Genomic DNA, 18,443 nt, shown 5'->3' on the forward strand with positions numbered 1-18,443 from the left:
TAAGTAAACCATAAAACAACCCCAAAACACACCTATCTGTTACACACAGATAGGTGTGTGTTGGGGTTGTTTTATGGTTTACTTGGAGATTTAGGGGTCATATTCAATTGTTTCACAATCAGGGGAGATAGCGCAGTGTATTGTTTAAGCACATCTCTTTTTTTGGTTGGGTAAACCACCACACCGCTATCCCTCTATGGCTGGTTACATGATCTCCGCTGAAGTGGAGGATCAATGGTCAGACTGGTTGATGAGAGGTTTCCATTTTCACTAATTCCACAAATTATGACCTAATCAAGAAATACACTAATGCCAACCCATTGCATAAAAAAGAGAGAGCCGAGTCAATAAAAAGTTCTTTGGTTGGCAAGCACATAAATTTAAGGAACAATTTCACATCCAACTGATTTCTAGACTTTTGGGTAGCCTAAAGAGTCTGCTCCTGCTCCCAATTTGATGGACTGACATGATGTCCAGGGAAGGATTGAGGCATTGAGGGCTCTTTTCTTTTGCTTCCCCTCCACCCCTATCGCCTAACAAGCACACACACCAACCAGATAGAGAGGGCCCCTGCTCTCTAGCTCAACATCACAGGCCACAAAGCAACTTCAACCCCCAAAAGATGAACCACAATTTGGGAGAAAGCACCATTGCACTCCTAAAGACATAACTCGCACCCCAGGTTAGGAACTTCTGCTCTAAATGAAGTGGGTCCAACTGCACATATGCATTCGGTTTATTGATATCTTTCAGGCTCTTGTCTAAATCTGTATTAAAAGAATACGTCAAGGCAGAAATATACAGTACATAGCAATTTCTATGTATTTGATCTTTTTAAAGAATTTATCAAGTACAAGGAATACTGTTTCTACTCCACAAGGAGTCAATTTCCTAATACAGTTGCATTTCCTTGCATGCCATAGCCCCCTCCTCTTCTGGGAGTTTCCAATTACATGAAAAAATGACTGTGCTGGCCAAGATTCTAAGTCCTTTCCCTCACCTGCCTACATAACTTTTTATGGAGCAACCAGGGAGGAGCAAGGGGAATCGTATGGAGCACATGTGTCAAACACAAGGCCCACGGGCCGAATCCGGCCTACCAGGCCATTCCATGTGGCCCTCCCACCTCTCCTGCAGCTTTAAATTTATAAAACAAAGCTGGTGCTGTATACAGGCGCGGGGCTTCACAGGAAGGCTGCCGAGGTCTCCTTCTCCACCACTGCCCGCACACCGCCAAGACTGACCGGGACCCCTGGTGAGACCACACAGCCACCTGAGAGTCTGCACAGCCCACCGTAGACCCCGCATAGCCACCTGAGAGTCCGCACAGTCCACCATAGAACCTGTACAGCCACCTGAGAGTCCGCACAGCCCACCATAGACTCGCACAGCCCACCATAGAACCTGCACAGCCACCTAAGAGCCCGCACAGCCCACCATAGAACCTGCACAACCATCTGAGAGGCCGCACTATTACACTAATTGCCATTATTTTTCCTTCTACTTTCAGAGCTAGTTATCTAGTTATTATTAAAACTGGTAATTATCGAATGCAGAGGCAATTATTTAATATGATAAAGAGTAGATACATTTATATAGTCTTACAGATGCAACCGGCCCTTTGAGGGCAACCATGATGCTGATGGTGATTGGGTGACAGTTTTGAGTCTGCTGGCATCACATCCGGAATGGCGCTGCCAAGCTGCGGTCTCAGGGATTTTGGATGTCTACTCAAGGGAAGAATTTTAAGTTAGATAACATGCATAAAATATTTAAAATGGAAATTTTTGTTAAAATCTATGGTATGGTGATAGGGTCTCTTTAGGGGTTGTACATCCTCCTGCCGAAAACCTTGCTGTGTGTGAGTTCAAATGGCAGTGTAACAATTCGAACTTGAATTGTTTGTCACATCACCTGTAAAGGGTTTGAGCGATTCTTTGATCAGTGAAATAGTTACATAGTAAGTAAGGTTATTATCAAGGGGGCTTCTAGATTCTGCTATAATTCAACCCACATTACACCAACGTCTTTCTTGAGGTGTTGCAGGTGGAGAAAGATGCCTTGCAGGGTGCAGCATACCCTGTGACGTCATGCCCCGCTACATTTTTATGGGTTTTTTGAAGATGACAGTACACATATAAAATTGCACCCAGTCAATTTGGTTAAAAGGGCTACATCGTATGGTTCCTTAACACCATGTGCAGCTTTAAGGCATCCACCAAGCATGTTTCAGGCTGGGTTCACAGCTGGGCGTACCATAGGCACGTTTTTTCTGCTTGTTTTTTAGCACGTTTTTTTAGTTCAGTAAAACACGCATTCGATGCTCGTTTTTATACCTCCCCGTTCGGTATGATTTAAAAAAAAACAGTTTTCCTTTATTTTCTCTTTTTTTTTTTACGCCGGTTCCGCCCCCCTGCGACGCGGCCGCTCGCAAGGGACGGAAGTCAGCAGCGGCCGGAGGACACAGCAGGAATCGCGGACAAGGTGTGGCTCGGGGTTACCGCTTTGTTAACGCCGAGCCACACTCGGGAATACCAATGTATACGCGCGGAAAAATGCCACAAAGAAGCTCTGTTTGGGCGTAGGGCGTTTTTCAGCGCGTTTCCACGGGCTGAAATACGCCCCGGTGGGAACCATGCCCATAGGGAAGTATGGGATTTCACTGTTTGAGCGTTTTTCAGCGCTTTGATCAGCGCTGAAAAACGCCCAGGTGTGAACCCAGCCTAAAGGATTTGTGTACTTTTTAATGTTGCCCTTTCAGACACATGAAAAGACCCTCTTCACCCTAAACAGTATTTTTCTTTACATTTTTTTTTTTTTACATTGAAACTGATGGAGACAAAAACGATTATAATGGGGTATGTTGCTAAGTTTGGGGTTTGCACACTTCCTGCTGGGTTTGCCAAAGCCGGTTTGATCCTAACGTGGGCAGATCCGCTCATCCCTAATGGACGCATAAATTCTAGGAACATTATACAGCTCTTTCCTGGAAGAGGGTTTCCTCTGATCTCTTCTAAAGCACAGCAGCATTGCCGTCTGACGTCGGTTAGCCAAGGTGGTGAATAGACTAGTCATTCGCACAAGTAAGAGATGTAGAAAAAAACAACAGCAGCAGCCAGGAACATGAATAATACGATCACCGCTGCTGGCCCTCTTCTTCCTATCTATTACGCCATTCTCTCGCTTTCACCACATATTAAAGCTTAATACACAAATTGAAATTCTGACACTGTGACAGCTGCGGTAATGTCTTTGTACATGATTGTGTCCACGTTTTGGCGATTTAACAAGAAAATAAATTAGAAGGAGAGACTTTGGTGAAATTGTCTGTCTTGTCCTGTCCTCCAGAACGTGCAGCAGGGTTACACACCGATATTAAGATGCCTAAAATTTTAATTGTTATAAGTAATTATGTCATCTTTAAGCTGAGAAGATCCCTGGGGAAATAAGAGCTGCATAAAACTTAAAAAAACAAAAACAAATCTTAGAAGTTACTAGTTATAACATTTTCAAATAAAAACATTTATATTGACGTGGACATTTGTAACTTTGCAAGTCCGAATGAATAAATGGCTGACAGGTCACATTCTCCAGCAACAGGTATCATTTTTCAAAAAAGTTTCACTTTTTATTATTAAATAGCTATCTTTGAACGCCAGGCAAATGACTTTGCCTAGACTGAGGCCATCCAACTTTGTAGGAACTCACAAGGTAAGAAGCTGCAGCAAGGGTTGATCTGTGTCAGATGTTTGGGAACACAGCCAAGATCTGCACACACACCAAGATGTACATGACTGTCATCTCTGAGCCAACGTCTTAGTCCAGAAAATAATGGCTGAATAAAGATGGTTCCATTGTCATGGGGAAAAAAAGATGAAGGCTTTGCCAGGGGGAGTTCTGTTTTCTGTTAGAAGCAATACATATCTGAAAGTCTTACACTTAAATATTACTTAGTATCCATGCTCTTAGCAAGAATATCTTGGATGCTAGGTCCCTGTACCTGCGGTGAAGGGGGACAACTAAATTACCGTATATACTCGAGTATAAGCCGTCCCGAATATAAGCCGAGGTACCTAATTTTAGCAAAAAAAACACAGATCGCTTCTACAGGCCGGTAAAGTGCCTGACACACCCGCCGTGTAGGCCCAGGACCTGACACCCTCCTGCAGGCCCAGGACCGGCATGTCGGGTGCCGGCGGGAAGCTAGAGAGGAGATCGGCGTACCTCCCTTCACCGACCTCCTCCCCGCTCTATGGTACCAGGAGCGGCGCGGATTGCATCACTTCCGATCCCTGAGCTTTCAGTGCTCAGCTCCCACTGCTTGGCTCCGCGAATGCCAAAGTGAGAGCAATATTTATTCGTATCTCTAAACTGATGACCTGTAGGGGCTTTTAAAGCTTTGTGTTTGGACTTTTTGGGGTACTGAATTTTGTCGCCGTTTCCCAGACGCACACAATTGGCAACCTTGGCATGTTGGGTATCTAGTTACTCATTGTAACTTCATCCTTTATATTTACAAATAAAATGAGTATTTAATTGTGCTTTGGGGCACTACATTAAACGTAAGTGCATTTTTTACCAAATGTTGGGGTTTGCGCTAATATCGTGGAACATACAAATTTGCAACTGCCGCCATTTTATTCTACGGGGGGTCACATGTTCACTTTAAGCAAGTAAAACCAACAGCAGGAATTCAATAGACACATAAAGGGGTCTGCACGTATGTAAGGTTATCTTTGGAGTGTCCCAGGAATGCCAAAATGAAGGGCACTGACTTAGGGCCCATTGACATCAAGCCTAACTGTTGTGGTGCATTGAACTCAGACACTTTACCTATGTAATGTAAAGGCAGCCCATTTGTTTAAATGGGCTACCATGCACCACAATGGAGTAAAAATTGGATCTGCACCATTTTTGTTAATGCAGCGCACAGCAACACACAGCAGTGCATTACTGTGGGTTATGGTGTGCTGCAATGCAGGTGCATTACCTTAGTGCTTTGACACCGCAATGTATGGTGCGTTATCAAATGGGCTCTTAGGCAAATGCCTTACAGAACTTGGAATGTTGTACTCCAGCCTCCAACACCTTACCACTGCAGAAGAAGAAAACTGCTCACATTAAGGCTGCTCAGGCACAGAATACTTTCAGGTAGGGTTTACATGTACTTTAACGGAATAGGACAGGTTTCCCTGCTGTGTGATATGGCAGCGTTAGAAGAAGAGATGTCTCCGAGAAAAACAAAAATTAGAAAAACAGCCCTTGATCAAAAGCTTCTTGTTTTTGAAAATGTTTGTCTTTTAATGTTTTGTTTTGTTTTTTTACTTTTCCCTTCCCATCTGTAGGAATTTAAGTGTTTAACTCAGTCTCGTTCCCCATCGATGTCACCAAGCAAACAAGCGTCTGCAACTGACTCTGCTACATTGTCCTTGTTTGATCAGTATATCAGTGAAGGCAATCCTTTCGAGATACAAGCTTCTATGAAGGATGATGAAACAGAGGATGTGCTGGCAGCCAATGGGGTAAGGTATCCTTTTATAGGCAAAGATGCTGATAAAAAGAACAGAAGGCAGTTCGCTAAACAAAACTAAACCCTAAAGCTAGTTCTTGGATAGGCTGATGTCTCCCTGAGAACGATATGCAGAAAGAGGGGTGCATGTCCTTTTGAAAAGCTCCCTTTTTGAATATAACAAGCGTACTTTTTTTCCCCAATTTAGAGGACCTACATGTCCTCTAAATTGGGAGGTTTAGAGGACATGTATTCATAATAAAGTATGAATAGCAAACAATATATTTTCTAATTCTAATTTCCATTTTATAATGTAATATTTTATTTGATGATGTCACTGCTGTGCTGCTAACTGTTCTACTTGCTGGAGAGAAATCTGTACCTCAGGATCTGCATTACAAGGATCTCCCTGCTTCTATGGATCTGTGATGTCTGCACATCTCCTGCTGCTTTTTAATTATTCCAGCAGTTATCAGATCAGCAGGGGGATGGCTCTGACATGAGGGGGCAAAGTTTTGCTTCTTTATTAGCATGGCCCCCGCCATACAGAGACCATGCAGGACAAGGCATGGTAAGTCAGTAATGGGAAAAGATCAGCCCCTTTTGAGAACACAGGTTATAATGGTGACTTAGTCGTTGCCTTCTGCTTGCCTTTTTGGGAGCAGCTTCCACAGTTCAAGTCCTCTGTAATGACTTCTGGTCATGAAGGTGTTAATGCAGCCTTTGTAGAGCTCATTCTTCTGTCTCTTATTACCAACCATCTGGAAAGTGAGTGTTTTGCAGATCCCAGTCGGTTCCATGCATTACAATGCCTTTGCATTGCCCAGCTGTGTCTGCCAAGCTGTGCCAAAAGAAGGGCTGAGCACGAGTTTTCTTTTCCTCCTTAAAATAAGGATTTTCAGGGTTACATTTGGAAATTATGCAATAGGTTTTGAAGTCAAAAATCCTTGTCCCCTCCTCTGCCATCTTCAGAAAACATTTTGTAAAGTTCCCCATGGCAGAAGGGAACATGGATAAAGGTTGTTTCATCCTCTCTTTGTTGACATTGTGTTGTATGCATTGTGCAAACGCGCTGAAAAACGCCTTATGCCCAAACAAGTACAGGAGCTTCTTTGTGGCATTTTTCCGCGCGTATCCATTGGTATTCCCGAGTGCACTTATTTCTCTTTTCTTCCCCAGTCTTCTGACAGTGGCCATGTTTACTAAGGGCAGATTGCTAGGATTTCCTATTACTTCTTGGATTTCTGGCACATGTGACCAGACATGTGACCATGCACATCATCTCAGGGTAGGAAAATGCCTTTCCCTGAGGTCTCCTGAGATTACAGATGAGATTTCCCAGCAATGCTCTGCCGATGGCAGGGCAATCCCAGTGTGCATTGCTTTGCCAAACTGAAGTCATTTTGCCCTTTCAAAGCAGGAAGTGAATGCTCTGCAAGTGTCAGTATTTCACAATCACAGCATTTTTACACCTGCTGTCTATGTTATTATCAATCATCATACATAGAGGGATGCATTGGGAGAATTAGATTTTTTAGTCTAAAGGTCCGCTTTAATATTTGTGCATGTCTGAACACTGAGAAAATGTTTTGTTTTTTGGCTTCTGCTTCGTTGTGATTTGAAGTAAGCCACAGAGACAATGGATAGGCCTTTAAAAGAAATGAATGGAGTGTAATCCCTGTGCTCTGTTTTCACAGTATGAATCTGATGAGCTGGAAAAAAGTGCGTATCAGGAGTACGACAGTGACAGCGATGTACCAGAAGAGCTGAAGCGGGATTATGTGGATGAGCAGACCGGAGATGCGCCATCGAAGAGGTGAATATTCACACCTTTACTAGCTTTTCTGTGCTGTATGTTTGCCTTGGTACATGGCTCAGGAAACCTGGACAACAATACTTAGCAATGGGGGGAATACATCTAGTGGCTTGAGTCACCTATTTAAATGAATCTTCACCTTCAAAGTAAAATTCAGATATTAATGCAGGTCTGTATTTATTAATAATCATTACATTTATTTTCTTGGTGACTGCCAAGTGTAGTCTGGAATGTGACTTTTCAGGCACTGGGCTCTGCATTGTGGCACTTTGCAGACCTTTTATTAGTTAACTGCAGAGATCTTTTCAGGTCCAGAGCCATGGCGCAGCATCTTGTGTGACCCAGTCTCTGAGGACTCGCAAAATCCCTATCCGCACCAGCTGGACAGGTATATGAGTACTTGCAGCCTTGCCTTATGTTGGGCCTATTTGCTGACGGCCAAGTGGCACAGTATGTCTTTTCAAAGACTCACAGAAGTCAATCTTACTGCTACAGTTGACCTCAGCCCATACCTCCCATGTCCAATGGGGGTGTTTACCTTGTATCCCCAAATGGAACCAACGCTTAATATGGAACCTGGGACCCCTATTATTATAGAGTCTTTCTATTCGGAATCTATTTCCGCTCCCCAACGTGGGGCCTAGGGTTTCCCCCAAGTCTGTTAAGGGCTTTTTAGCTATTTGTGTCCAGCTACTGGATCATTCTGTCCATAGGGGTTCTAAACGCATTCCAGTGCCATCCCCAGTAGAGCGGCTCTCCTGTGACGGTGAGCCAAGCTGGGTCAGCGTCTCTTATCATTTCTGATTTACATTCAGAATCCCAACAGTCACATGTATGTGTGTGTGTGAAAAATTTGTCAGGTCAAAACCGAAAATTACTTATTTTTTCCAAACTTTTTAAAATTTCTTTTTTTATTATTTTATTTTTACTTTACTGTTGGGGGCTTCAGGGAAATATCGGGGGTCTAAACAGACCCCTGAAATTTCCCTTTTATAATAGAAAAAGAGATTGAGTACTCTTTGTCCTCAATCTCTTTTTCTGCAGCCCCTTTTATGAATGAACAGTAAGCCTCTATACTGAGTGTTCCTGTCCATTAATACATTGTGGATATAGGGTGCTTACTATGTGCACAATCATGAATGAACAGGAAGTGATGTAGATCACTTCCTGTTCATTCATAACTTTGACATAGTAAGCACACTATATCCAATTATTTACAAACACTCGCCAATCAGCTGATCAGTGAATGTTTGTATACCGCTCTCCATCCTGAATCGGCTGTCACAGGAGGCCGAGCGCGTGGTGGGGAAGACCACCTCCTATAACAGATCACAGAGCTCTTCTCCACTCACTGCTCCCCATCCTGACAAAGGAGGCGGAGCTGGAAGGTCTGGGAGGAGAGTTCCGCCCCCTGTGGTGATTGACCCACCCCATTTTCCAGGAGGCCGAGCCGGGAGGGGCGGGAAGAGAGCTCGGCCTCTGGCACCGATGACAACTGTCATCGCCCCACACCACTCGGCATCCTAAAAGCTTTTCTCCCTGCTTGGTGCCAGCTGCTGCATCAGAAGGCACACAGAACGGCGTGTACTGTGTGCTCAGCGGAAAGGAGAGAAGTCAGGGATACACTGGATTTTCAGCCACATTTTCGGCCATCATGGCACTTTCGGCAATTTGCCAAAAGTGCCATGATGGCTGAAATTGTGGTGCATACCTAATATATAGACACATGCATGCATACATACACAGGTGATCAAATATGCCCTGTTTCAAACAAACAGTCTGACAAGTATTCCACAAAGTCTGATGTTCCTATTGCCCCCACATTGCCATGCCCGTGGCACTCGCTCCATTTTAGACTACCTAGCAATGTGGAGTGATCATGCGACGTTCAGATTTCCTGTCCACCATCTCCCTGCTATGAGTAGCTTCATGCAAATAGGCGATTATTTGTCTTGAACATTTTCTTTCCATATCAGAAAATCCCAGAGATCAGCATTCATATTAATCCTGACCTTTACCCATTCTCTTTGCGTCTTAATGAAGTGTTTCGAGAGAGACTCTGCGCAGCAGGAAGCGATCAGATTACAGCCTGAACAAGATGAATGCGCCCATCCTTACCAATACAACGCTCAACGTAATAAGGCTTGTTGGTAAGTAGAAGCCTGTTGCTGATTAATTACCTAGTACAAGCTTCCCTTTTAATTTATGCCGCGCATCTCGGAGACGCCCGCTCAGAATAGTGACAAGCAGGTAATATAAACACAGCCTGTCTTTTTCATAATTGAATTCTGAAATTGAAATTACTGTCTTACTTTGTTACGGTTATTAGAACAAGCAGAGCAATCATCGGGAGGGCTGCAGCTGTCTTTTTAGGGAAAGCCATGTTTGCCGGGCTATGCCTGTAAAATGAAAAATTTATTTTAGCTATTTGTATTGTTAAAGAGGAAATTCAGCAAAGAGTATATACCATCTGTGTCCCTGCTGGGGAGATTCGCCCTTCCTATTTGTCCTGATAACTATTGTCACCAGTCCTAAAGGGATGGAAAATCTAAAATATCTTTGTTCATGAACAGTTAACATATACACACACTATGTGGCCTAATGTATGTGAACCATTACACTTACTTGTATGGACTGATGTATGTGGACAGCTAACCATTACACTTACTTGTATGGGCTGACGTATGTGGACACCTAACCATTACACTTACTTGTATGGGCTGACGTATGTGGACAGCTAACCATTACACTTACTTGTATGGGCTGACGTATGTGGACAGCTAACCATTACACCTACTTGTATGGGCTTACGTATGTGGACACCTAACCATTACACCTACTTGTATGGGCTTACGTATGTGGACACCTAACCATTACACTTACTTGTATGGGCTGACGTATGTGGACACCTAACCATTACACCTACTTGTATGGGCTGACGTATGTGGACACCTAACCATTACACTTACTTGTATGGGCTGACGTATATGGACACCCCTTTCACATTATTACATTCTACAGAATTTTGCACTTAGTACCATGTGGTAACAGTTTGGTGAAGGACCTTTTTTGGTCCAACATGACTGTGTCCTTCAGCACAAAGCAAGCTCCATAAAGATATGGTTTGATGGGTTTGGTGTGGAGGAACTCCAGTGTCCGGCACAGAGACCTGACCTCAACCCTACTCAACATCTTTGGTAGGAATTGGAATTCCAATTGCAAGTCAGATCTTCTCACCCAACATCAGTACCTGACCTCACATATGCGGGAATTCCCACAGACACACTCCGAAATCTTGTGCAAAGTCTTTTTAGAAGACTGGAGGCTGTTATAGCTGCAAAGGGGGACCAATTCCATATTAATGGCCATGATTTTGGAATAAGATATCCATCAGGTTTATATAGGTGTGATGGTCGGGTTTCCACAAGCTGTTGGTCATATACGGTGTATGTATTTACATGTATAGATGTTTAACAGTTGTTGCACTTTAATCATCTTCTGCTGCAAACACTTTTCAAACAGTTTTTGTGTTCCTTTTCCTTTCTTCGTATTTCAGACATTGCTGTCTCATTTGCCTTATTATCATTCATTATTTGACGTTTATGTCTAATATTTAGTATGCCTTTTCTTGCAACATATTTGTGTTCTAAGTAATCAACCTTAAAAATTGCAACAAACCTCTGGTACAACATTTCTATCATGTCAAGAATAAATTATGGCTGGTATAATGGCCCGAGATGGCTTCTAAAGTGATCTCTTTGTTTCACCATCCTACAAAGTGTTTATACCCGCTTAAAGCTGGACTCCGGGATTAGCAAATATTGTCCAATATTTTAGTCCTTTAATCTCGATGAGCTTTGTGTATTTCTTCCAGATCTGTGCAGTAATCCAGTGTGACACTTGGAGCTTCCTGTAATAAAGACCAGTCATCGCTGCTCTCCCTGCTTGTGCAGGGTGACTGGTCTTGTCTCCGCCCCCTCCTGTAATAAAGACCGCTCACTGCTGCTCTCTCTCCTTGTGCAGAGTGACTGGTCTTGTCTACGCCCCCTCCTGTAATAAAGACCAGTCACTGCTGCTCTCTCCCCTTGTGCAGGGTGACTGGTCTTGTCTCCCCCCCCTCCTGTAGTTATCTGCAGGCATCCTGTAGTGGGTGGAGCCCAGTGATGATGTCACTGCTACTTTTATGGTAAAATATGGGTCTGCAAAGGTATTTGATGCACACAATGTGGATTTATATTCTTTGATGCTATTGGGGAATATATTTAAAAGAAGGTTTTTGTGCCTGGCGTTCAGTTTTAACAATGATATCCTCCTCCTATATTTTTTATATCATTCTGAATAATTCCTCTTCTTCTTTTCTTTTTTTTTTTTTCTTTCTTAAGGAAAGTATATGCAGATGATGACTATACTGAAACCCATCGCTTTTGATGTGATTCACTGCATGTCGCAGCTGTTTGATTACTATTTGTACGCCGTCTATACGTTTTTTGGAAGAAATGATGCAGTAGGTTTTTTGCTTTACTATCCATTCACATTGTATTTGTTTAACAGATTACCTTGTTAAAATAAACATTTTATAAGATAACTATATAGGCTGCCATTTTAGAGTGTAAACCATCATGGGCAGGGCACTCCTAACCATCTTGTCTTGATTTGTATTGTAACTCTAAGGTCTTCCTTATATTGTAAAGCGCTGTGCAAACTGTTGGCGCTATATCATATATAATCCTCAATAATAAGAAGAAGAATACATCTTCTGAAAGGTTGTTTTTTTTGTTGTTTTTAAAAAAAAAAATTATTCAGAAAATGTAATCATTATAAACCTGCAATGCTCTTTTCTGTCCGGTGCTGTCTCCCACAGACTCTCCTGCTCTGTGTTCCAGCACCAGTCCTATTCTGGCTTAAAGGACTTCCCATGGTCTTTCAATACTCTACCCGGGGTGCAGGTCATTATTGACCCACCACCTGAGCACTTGTTATGAGCACTTCCAGATTCACGACTGTCCGATTGTAGACGGCTGTGTCCTAGGAAAGCAGCACATCAGCTACTGTCTGTAATCATCCTGTTTGTAAGGAAGGGAGAAGAAAACTCCCTCCAGCTGTGGTGCAACTACAAGTCCCATTGGGGCAAGGCATTGCAAGACTGTGACCGCTACAGGCATGACTCCCAGAGGCAGATGCATGATACAATTTGTATTTGTATATAATTAAATATATATGTGTGTGTGTGTGTGTGTATATATTTATATATATATATAGATATAGATATTTTAAAGGACCCCTGCCCTTGAACACATAAAGATATGCTCACCTAGGGCGCATGTTCATGCCTAATGTATGCATAACACAGATATTGCCTCGCATGCCATATTAAGAGGACTTGAACACTGACAACAACAAAAACAGTAACCCGCCAGATTAACCCCAGCAACTCCCAGCATGCCTGTGTGTTTTGCTAGTGTCCTGGAAGGATGGATGTTTTTTTCTCTACTGAGAAAGTTAACCATTTTATTAGCGTTTTTTTCTTATTCTCAAGATAATTTTTCTCTTCAAGACTTTGCTACATGCTGCTTGAGCTAGTCTCATTATGCATCTGTCCGGATCCTTGTGCCTTTGCATGTCATGCCCTCAGTGTGTTTTTGTGATCTTCTCCTAGTTCTTCTTTCTGCAAAACAGAGGCATGCTGGGAGTGGGAGGGGTCATCCTGGCTGTTGACTGTTTTGGGTTTTTTTGTTTGCCAGTTTCCAAATCCTCCAAATGATCTCCAAAAACAGATTTTACGGTTGATACCAAAATCCTATTTTAAACTGCCGCCCATACCAATTGTAGGTATCATTTTATTTTGCTTTTATGTGGCTTGTGCAATATTAAGACTTGATATATTTGGTATCTGTTTACTCACACAGTCCCATCTTTTACATTCTACAGAAGAATTGGGGATTTTATTGTATTTGTGTGCAATAAAATGAATTTTAGTTTTTGGGGTTTTTTTTAAAATAAAAATATAGGTTTAATAAATACTTTAATACAATCCAAAACTGCACTCCATACAGCGTACTGACCAAAATAGAGAGGGTGCTCGTAGTGGCAGCAACAAATGGTGCCCTGCCTAACAGAATCAATGGAAGAAGTATCACCAGCACTCCATGATGAAGAAATCAACGTAAATGTATTTACATAATATCACATAGGTGATGGAAGGCCAATGTTTTGGGGCCACGCAAGGTCCCTTTCTCAAGGCAACACAGTGACCTCCTTGCATTGAGGAAAGGACTCTGCGTGGCCCCAAGATGGCTTTCTTTGAGCTATGTGGAGCTATGTAAATAAATTTACATGAATTTCTTCATTATGGAGTGCTGGTGACCCTTCTTCCATTGATTTTATTTTATGGCTCCCCTGCTTTCAGAGAATATATAATGTTTTAAGTAGTCTTCAGGCCAAAATGCAGATCAATGTGTGAAAAATAAGAAAATTGATACGCCAGCGAAAGTAATAATCCTCTTGAGTCATTGACCTTGGACAAGTATGCAATAAGTAAACTTCTACCCAGCATACTTGTTTCAGTGTATTGAATCGGGCTACATTCATATGGGATGTTCTGGGATTCATATGGCAAGAAGCTACGGACTCCTGCGCCAGGAAAGCCAGGGGTCCCTGTACTCATTGAAGTTAATGACGGGGTGACAGCAGCTGTTTGCATGTAATAATACATGGTACTGCTGTTGAGGGTAGATGATTGTCCCTGGATGCATCTATTCTGCCCCCCGGGGACAATCATCTATCCCGATCCACAGGTAATCATGCCATGTACATGCAAATACGGCAACTGTCATTTTTTAAATGGGTACAGCGGCTGCACCTGAATGGGCACACCTGGGATTCTTGCCATAGGAATGCCAGAATGCAGCATAAGTTCCCATGTGAATGGAGCCTTAAAGGGTTGAAAGTGAATCACCAGAACAATTTGAATAGATGGAACAAAGTGCAATTCAATGTAAAACACACGATCAGTACCAGGGACAGCTCCGAACATACTGAATATATTCGTATTTAGAGAATAATCTAAAAATGAAAAATGTATGAACTGAGAGAAAATGACAGCGTTAACTCTCTTGGATCCCAAACAAGACCTTCCCCCCTATGCACAAATACCAGAAATCCATCAGTTTTTGGGCAGTCACACGGCGATGAGCAGGTCCTGAATCCGGCAGAGGACGGCACCAAGTAATGTCAGTGCATTCACCACGGAACAGCATTCTCAGGTGAATCCCGGGAGGCATGATGACGTGTCCCCAGGGGGATTGTCCACTACTCCTTGGGCTCACAGAAAGTGGCCAGAGATAGCGTGAGAATTACAGAAAAAGCTGATTTTTTTTTTTTTTTTGGGTGGGTTTTTTTTCACTCCTACCAGGCAATTCATTTACCCTCCTAGCTAGAGTTGGGTTGCAATTCCAAGCAACATATGTGGAAAGCTTCTTCACTGAATCAATTCCTAAAATTGTTTTTAAAGGGTATCTGGGGATCAAAATAGCTCTACCATTAGAAACCATTGAAAGGTTTTCACTAAGTCTGAAGTTCTTTTTTTTACCTCTTATATTATGCTAAAGTCTTCCCTGATATTCTTCTGTTTTATTTCAGTTTGAATCCACTGGGCTCGGTCTAAGCAGCAGTCGGCTCAGAACAACATTAAGCAGAATCCAGGAAAGTCTCATTGATTTGGTAAGACTTTGTCAAGTGTGCATAAGATGTACATTTTGGTTATAGTCACAGAGAGGTTTTCCTTCTTGGAGACATACCTGAGTTGTATACAATGCGATTCTGCCATTTCCGCCTGTGTCAATATAAGAAGTGCCTCAAAGCTGAAGCACTCTCAACCTGTTTTAATAATAATAATAATAATTGTTGACCTTGCAGTGCCGTTCTGAATGTTTATCCGAGCCGCAGAATAAATCGATCGGTGTGAAGGCCTGAATTACGTGAATGTGGTGTGATGTACTCAATCTTGCAGGAAGTAATTAAATTACATTTACAGGGTTATTCACTAAAGGGTGAAGAGTTTGGAGAAGGCCGGAGAAGGGAACAATCTAGGACAACATCGCTGAACTGGAAAGTGAGCTGAATTGGAGAATTTTTACAAATCAGCGATGTTATCCTAGATTGTTCACTTCTCCTGCCTTCTCCAAACTCTTCACCCTTTAGTGAATAACCTTGCCAGTGTACATTTCACCTGAGGTTAGGTTTAGGGGTTGGATTCAGGTAAAGGATCAGACTTTAGTTTAAAGGGAAATTTACATGTAAAAGTGATCAGATTGCACTAAATAATCTTATTAATGTGTGTTAATGTTTTAAATTAATTGAATTCTGTATACTGGACATTTATGTTAATTACATATACGGGCTCTGCGTCCTACTTTTGGGGTGCAGTTAATTCCTAGCTAAGCCTCCGTTGTATTGGCTTTGTTTATTTGTAGGAAGTGTCTGCTGAAAATGCTGGATCCTTGGCACCGTCTGAGGAAAGAAAGGAGAAAGTACCGAGTCCACATCTTAGCCATCTGGTGGTTCTGACATCTAGCAATACCCTGTATGGGCTCTCCCAGAGAGTGGTGGCCACAGAGTCCCTGTGAGTATGCCCTGCTAGGTGTATTCATCCTGAGTGACACACTACGGACCAGCAGCAGTAGTGTGCATGGCCAGTCTGCATGATCCACAATGGCCAGCACACAGAAATCAGAATAGGGAAAGTCCTACCCTTTCACCCATCTAAGCTTCAATGACTGTAGATGAAGCGCAATGTTTTTTTAATTTTCTTATAAGTGTAATTCTACTCTTTCCATTATTAATAACTTATTAAAGGCCATTTCTTCCCAAAACTGATCTTTAATACAGACCTTTGCTTTGCCCATACAGGTAGCAAATGAATCCCTTTAAGCTGAACTCCATTATAAGCAAATATTGTCTAAATACAAGAAATACAAGAGTCATGTGTATTCTTCCTTGAATCTCAGCGTGCTTTGTGTATTTTTTGGTCTGTGCAGTGACCCAGTGTGAAAACTGGAGCTTCCTGTAATAAAGGCTGGTCACTGCTGCTCTCTCTCCTTGTGCAGGGTGACTGGTCTTGTCTTCGCCCCCTCCTGTAATAAAGATCGCTCACTGCTGCCCTCTCTCCTTGTGCAGGGTGACCAGTCTGGTATCTACCCCCTCCTGTAGTTTTCTGTAGTGGGTGGGGCCTGCTGGGTCCCTCCCACAGCTTTGCTCTCTGCACAGCCTATATACAGCACAATCATGTCACTGCTAATTAGACAAGCTAATATCTGTGTTTGTAAAGGCATTTGATACACACAAAGCTGATTTATACTCTTTGTGGTTATTGAGGAATTTATTTAAATTAATGTTTTTGTGCCTGGTGTTCAGCTTTAATGCTACCTCCCTAGCAGCACATATTCCCCTCTCCTTCACACACTTGCCACTCTGGGTCAGCTAATGGGAGTGAGGAACGGAAGTCCTATATCAATTCTTTAAAGCGCTGCGCAAACTGTTGGCGCTATATAAATCCTGTATAATAATAATTCTTAAAATGACACTAAACTCAGGAGTTAAATCTTAAAAATACATTCAAAGTACCTTAACTATTAACAAAAATGTATCTTATTTGTGTATCACTCGGCTGTAGATCCTCCAATCATCTCTGAATTGGCGCTGACACTGTGCTTCCTTCTGAAGGGGGGCTACTTTTGTTCCCCATGGTCCCTGTGTGTGTTGTAAAGTAGTCACCGCTCCAAGCTCACTCCTGTGATGGACTCTCATGTTTAGTTCACTTATTTGTATTGAGATTGTAGTCCATCCCGGGAGTGAACTTGGAGCGGTGTCTACTTTACAACACACACAGGGACCATGGGGAACAAAAGTAGCCCCCCTCCAGAAGGAAGGACAGTGTCAGCACCAATTCAGAGATGATTGGAGGATCTCCAGCCGAGTGATACACAAATAAGATACATTGTTGTTGTTAATAGTTGAGGTACTTGAATGTATTTTTAAGATTTAATTCCTGAGTTTAGTGTCACATTAAGTCTAGTTAAAGCTTACACAGGGCTGATTCACACTGCTGATTAATTCTTACCAAGCCATTTGAAAAGTGTATAAAATGCGCTCATTAAAGATATTTTGTTCTGTGATGATTTTCTAAAAGGCTTTTAACATTCTTTCAAGTAGAATCTTTTGATATTGTTCTTTAATGGAGGTCACTTCAGCAGCCTGTTTTCCCTGTATGGTGCTCACTTGGCAGCTACATTGTGAAGACCCCGAGTGCTATGTCAGCCAGAATATGCTAATGATGCTGCAAGGTGTCATTGAAATGAGCATCCTTCACAAAGTAAAGGCAGCCTGGCTACCCGCGACACCATTATGCATCCTGGTAGGACTGCAGGTTAGGAAAAAATGCCCACTTCATTTAAAACTGAACCTCAGAACACACCGCTGTAAATTTAAAGGAGAACTGTGAGGTGAGTGAATTTCACTCAGCCTCATAGTTCTAGCCGACCTGTGACAATGAAACTGTCACAGGTCGACTCAGTAGATTGGGAAGTGAGCGAACACATACCGGCGCTCGTTCACTTCTCGATCCTGTGCCGGCAGAGAGCCGTGACAGGGGAGGGACAGGATTCCTCCCTCCCCGCTCCGATCCTCCAGCGCTGACTGGCGGAACGGACGTGGGAGGGGGCGGGTACAGCTGGCTCTGCCTCTAGATAGGCAGAGCCAGCTGTCACTCACGCATCTGGGTGGATCCAGACATAGATGTCTGGATCCGTTCCGGCTGCGGCGTCTCAGTATACCACAAGGAACAGCTCGCGGTATACTGAGCTTTGGGTGACGGTAGGACGCTAGTTTGTGTCCTCCCGTTACCCTTAGGAGAACCATGGGGAAAAAAGCCCTAACCCCATAGTTCTCCTTGAAGTTTAATTTGCTTACATTTCTCCTTCCCTGGATCCTCTTCCCTCATTAACATTCTAATTATATTATTACATGAAACCTTTCCCCTTTCATTACATACCTTATTTTAGACCCAGTGATGTCATCTCCAGTCCACTCTTTTTATTCATTGGATTCAGTTCTTTGGCTCAG

The 18,443-nt window shown here is 42.7% G+C and overlaps 1 protein-coding gene across 1 annotated transcript in view; it reads left to right on the forward strand.

The window, feature by feature from the left end:
• VPS50 (VPS50, EARP/GARPII complex subunit) overlaps positions 1–18,443 on the forward strand; it is a 147,074-nt gene that overhangs the window by 120,520 nt on the left and 8,111 nt on the right. Inside the window, exons 18-23 of the mRNA XM_018557585.1 lie at positions 5,346–5,522; positions 7,207–7,325; positions 9,369–9,475; positions 11,708–11,829; positions 14,964–15,044; positions 15,797–15,945. Coding sequence (XP_018413087.1) covers positions 5,346–5,522; positions 7,207–7,325; positions 9,369–9,475; positions 11,708–11,829; positions 14,964–15,044; positions 15,797–15,945 — 755 coding nt within the window. The remainder of the gene's footprint in view (positions 1–5,345; positions 5,523–7,206; positions 7,326–9,368; positions 9,476–11,707; positions 11,830–14,963; positions 15,045–15,796; positions 15,946–18,443) is intronic.

This window comes from Nanorana parkeri, unplaced genomic scaffold (genome assembly GCF_000935625.1).
Source record: "Nanorana parkeri isolate BGI_ZX_2015 unplaced genomic scaffold, ASM93562v1 scaffold291, whole genome shotgun sequence".
NCBI classification, from domain to species: Eukaryota; Metazoa; Chordata; class Amphibia; order Anura; family Dicroglossidae; genus Nanorana; species Nanorana parkeri.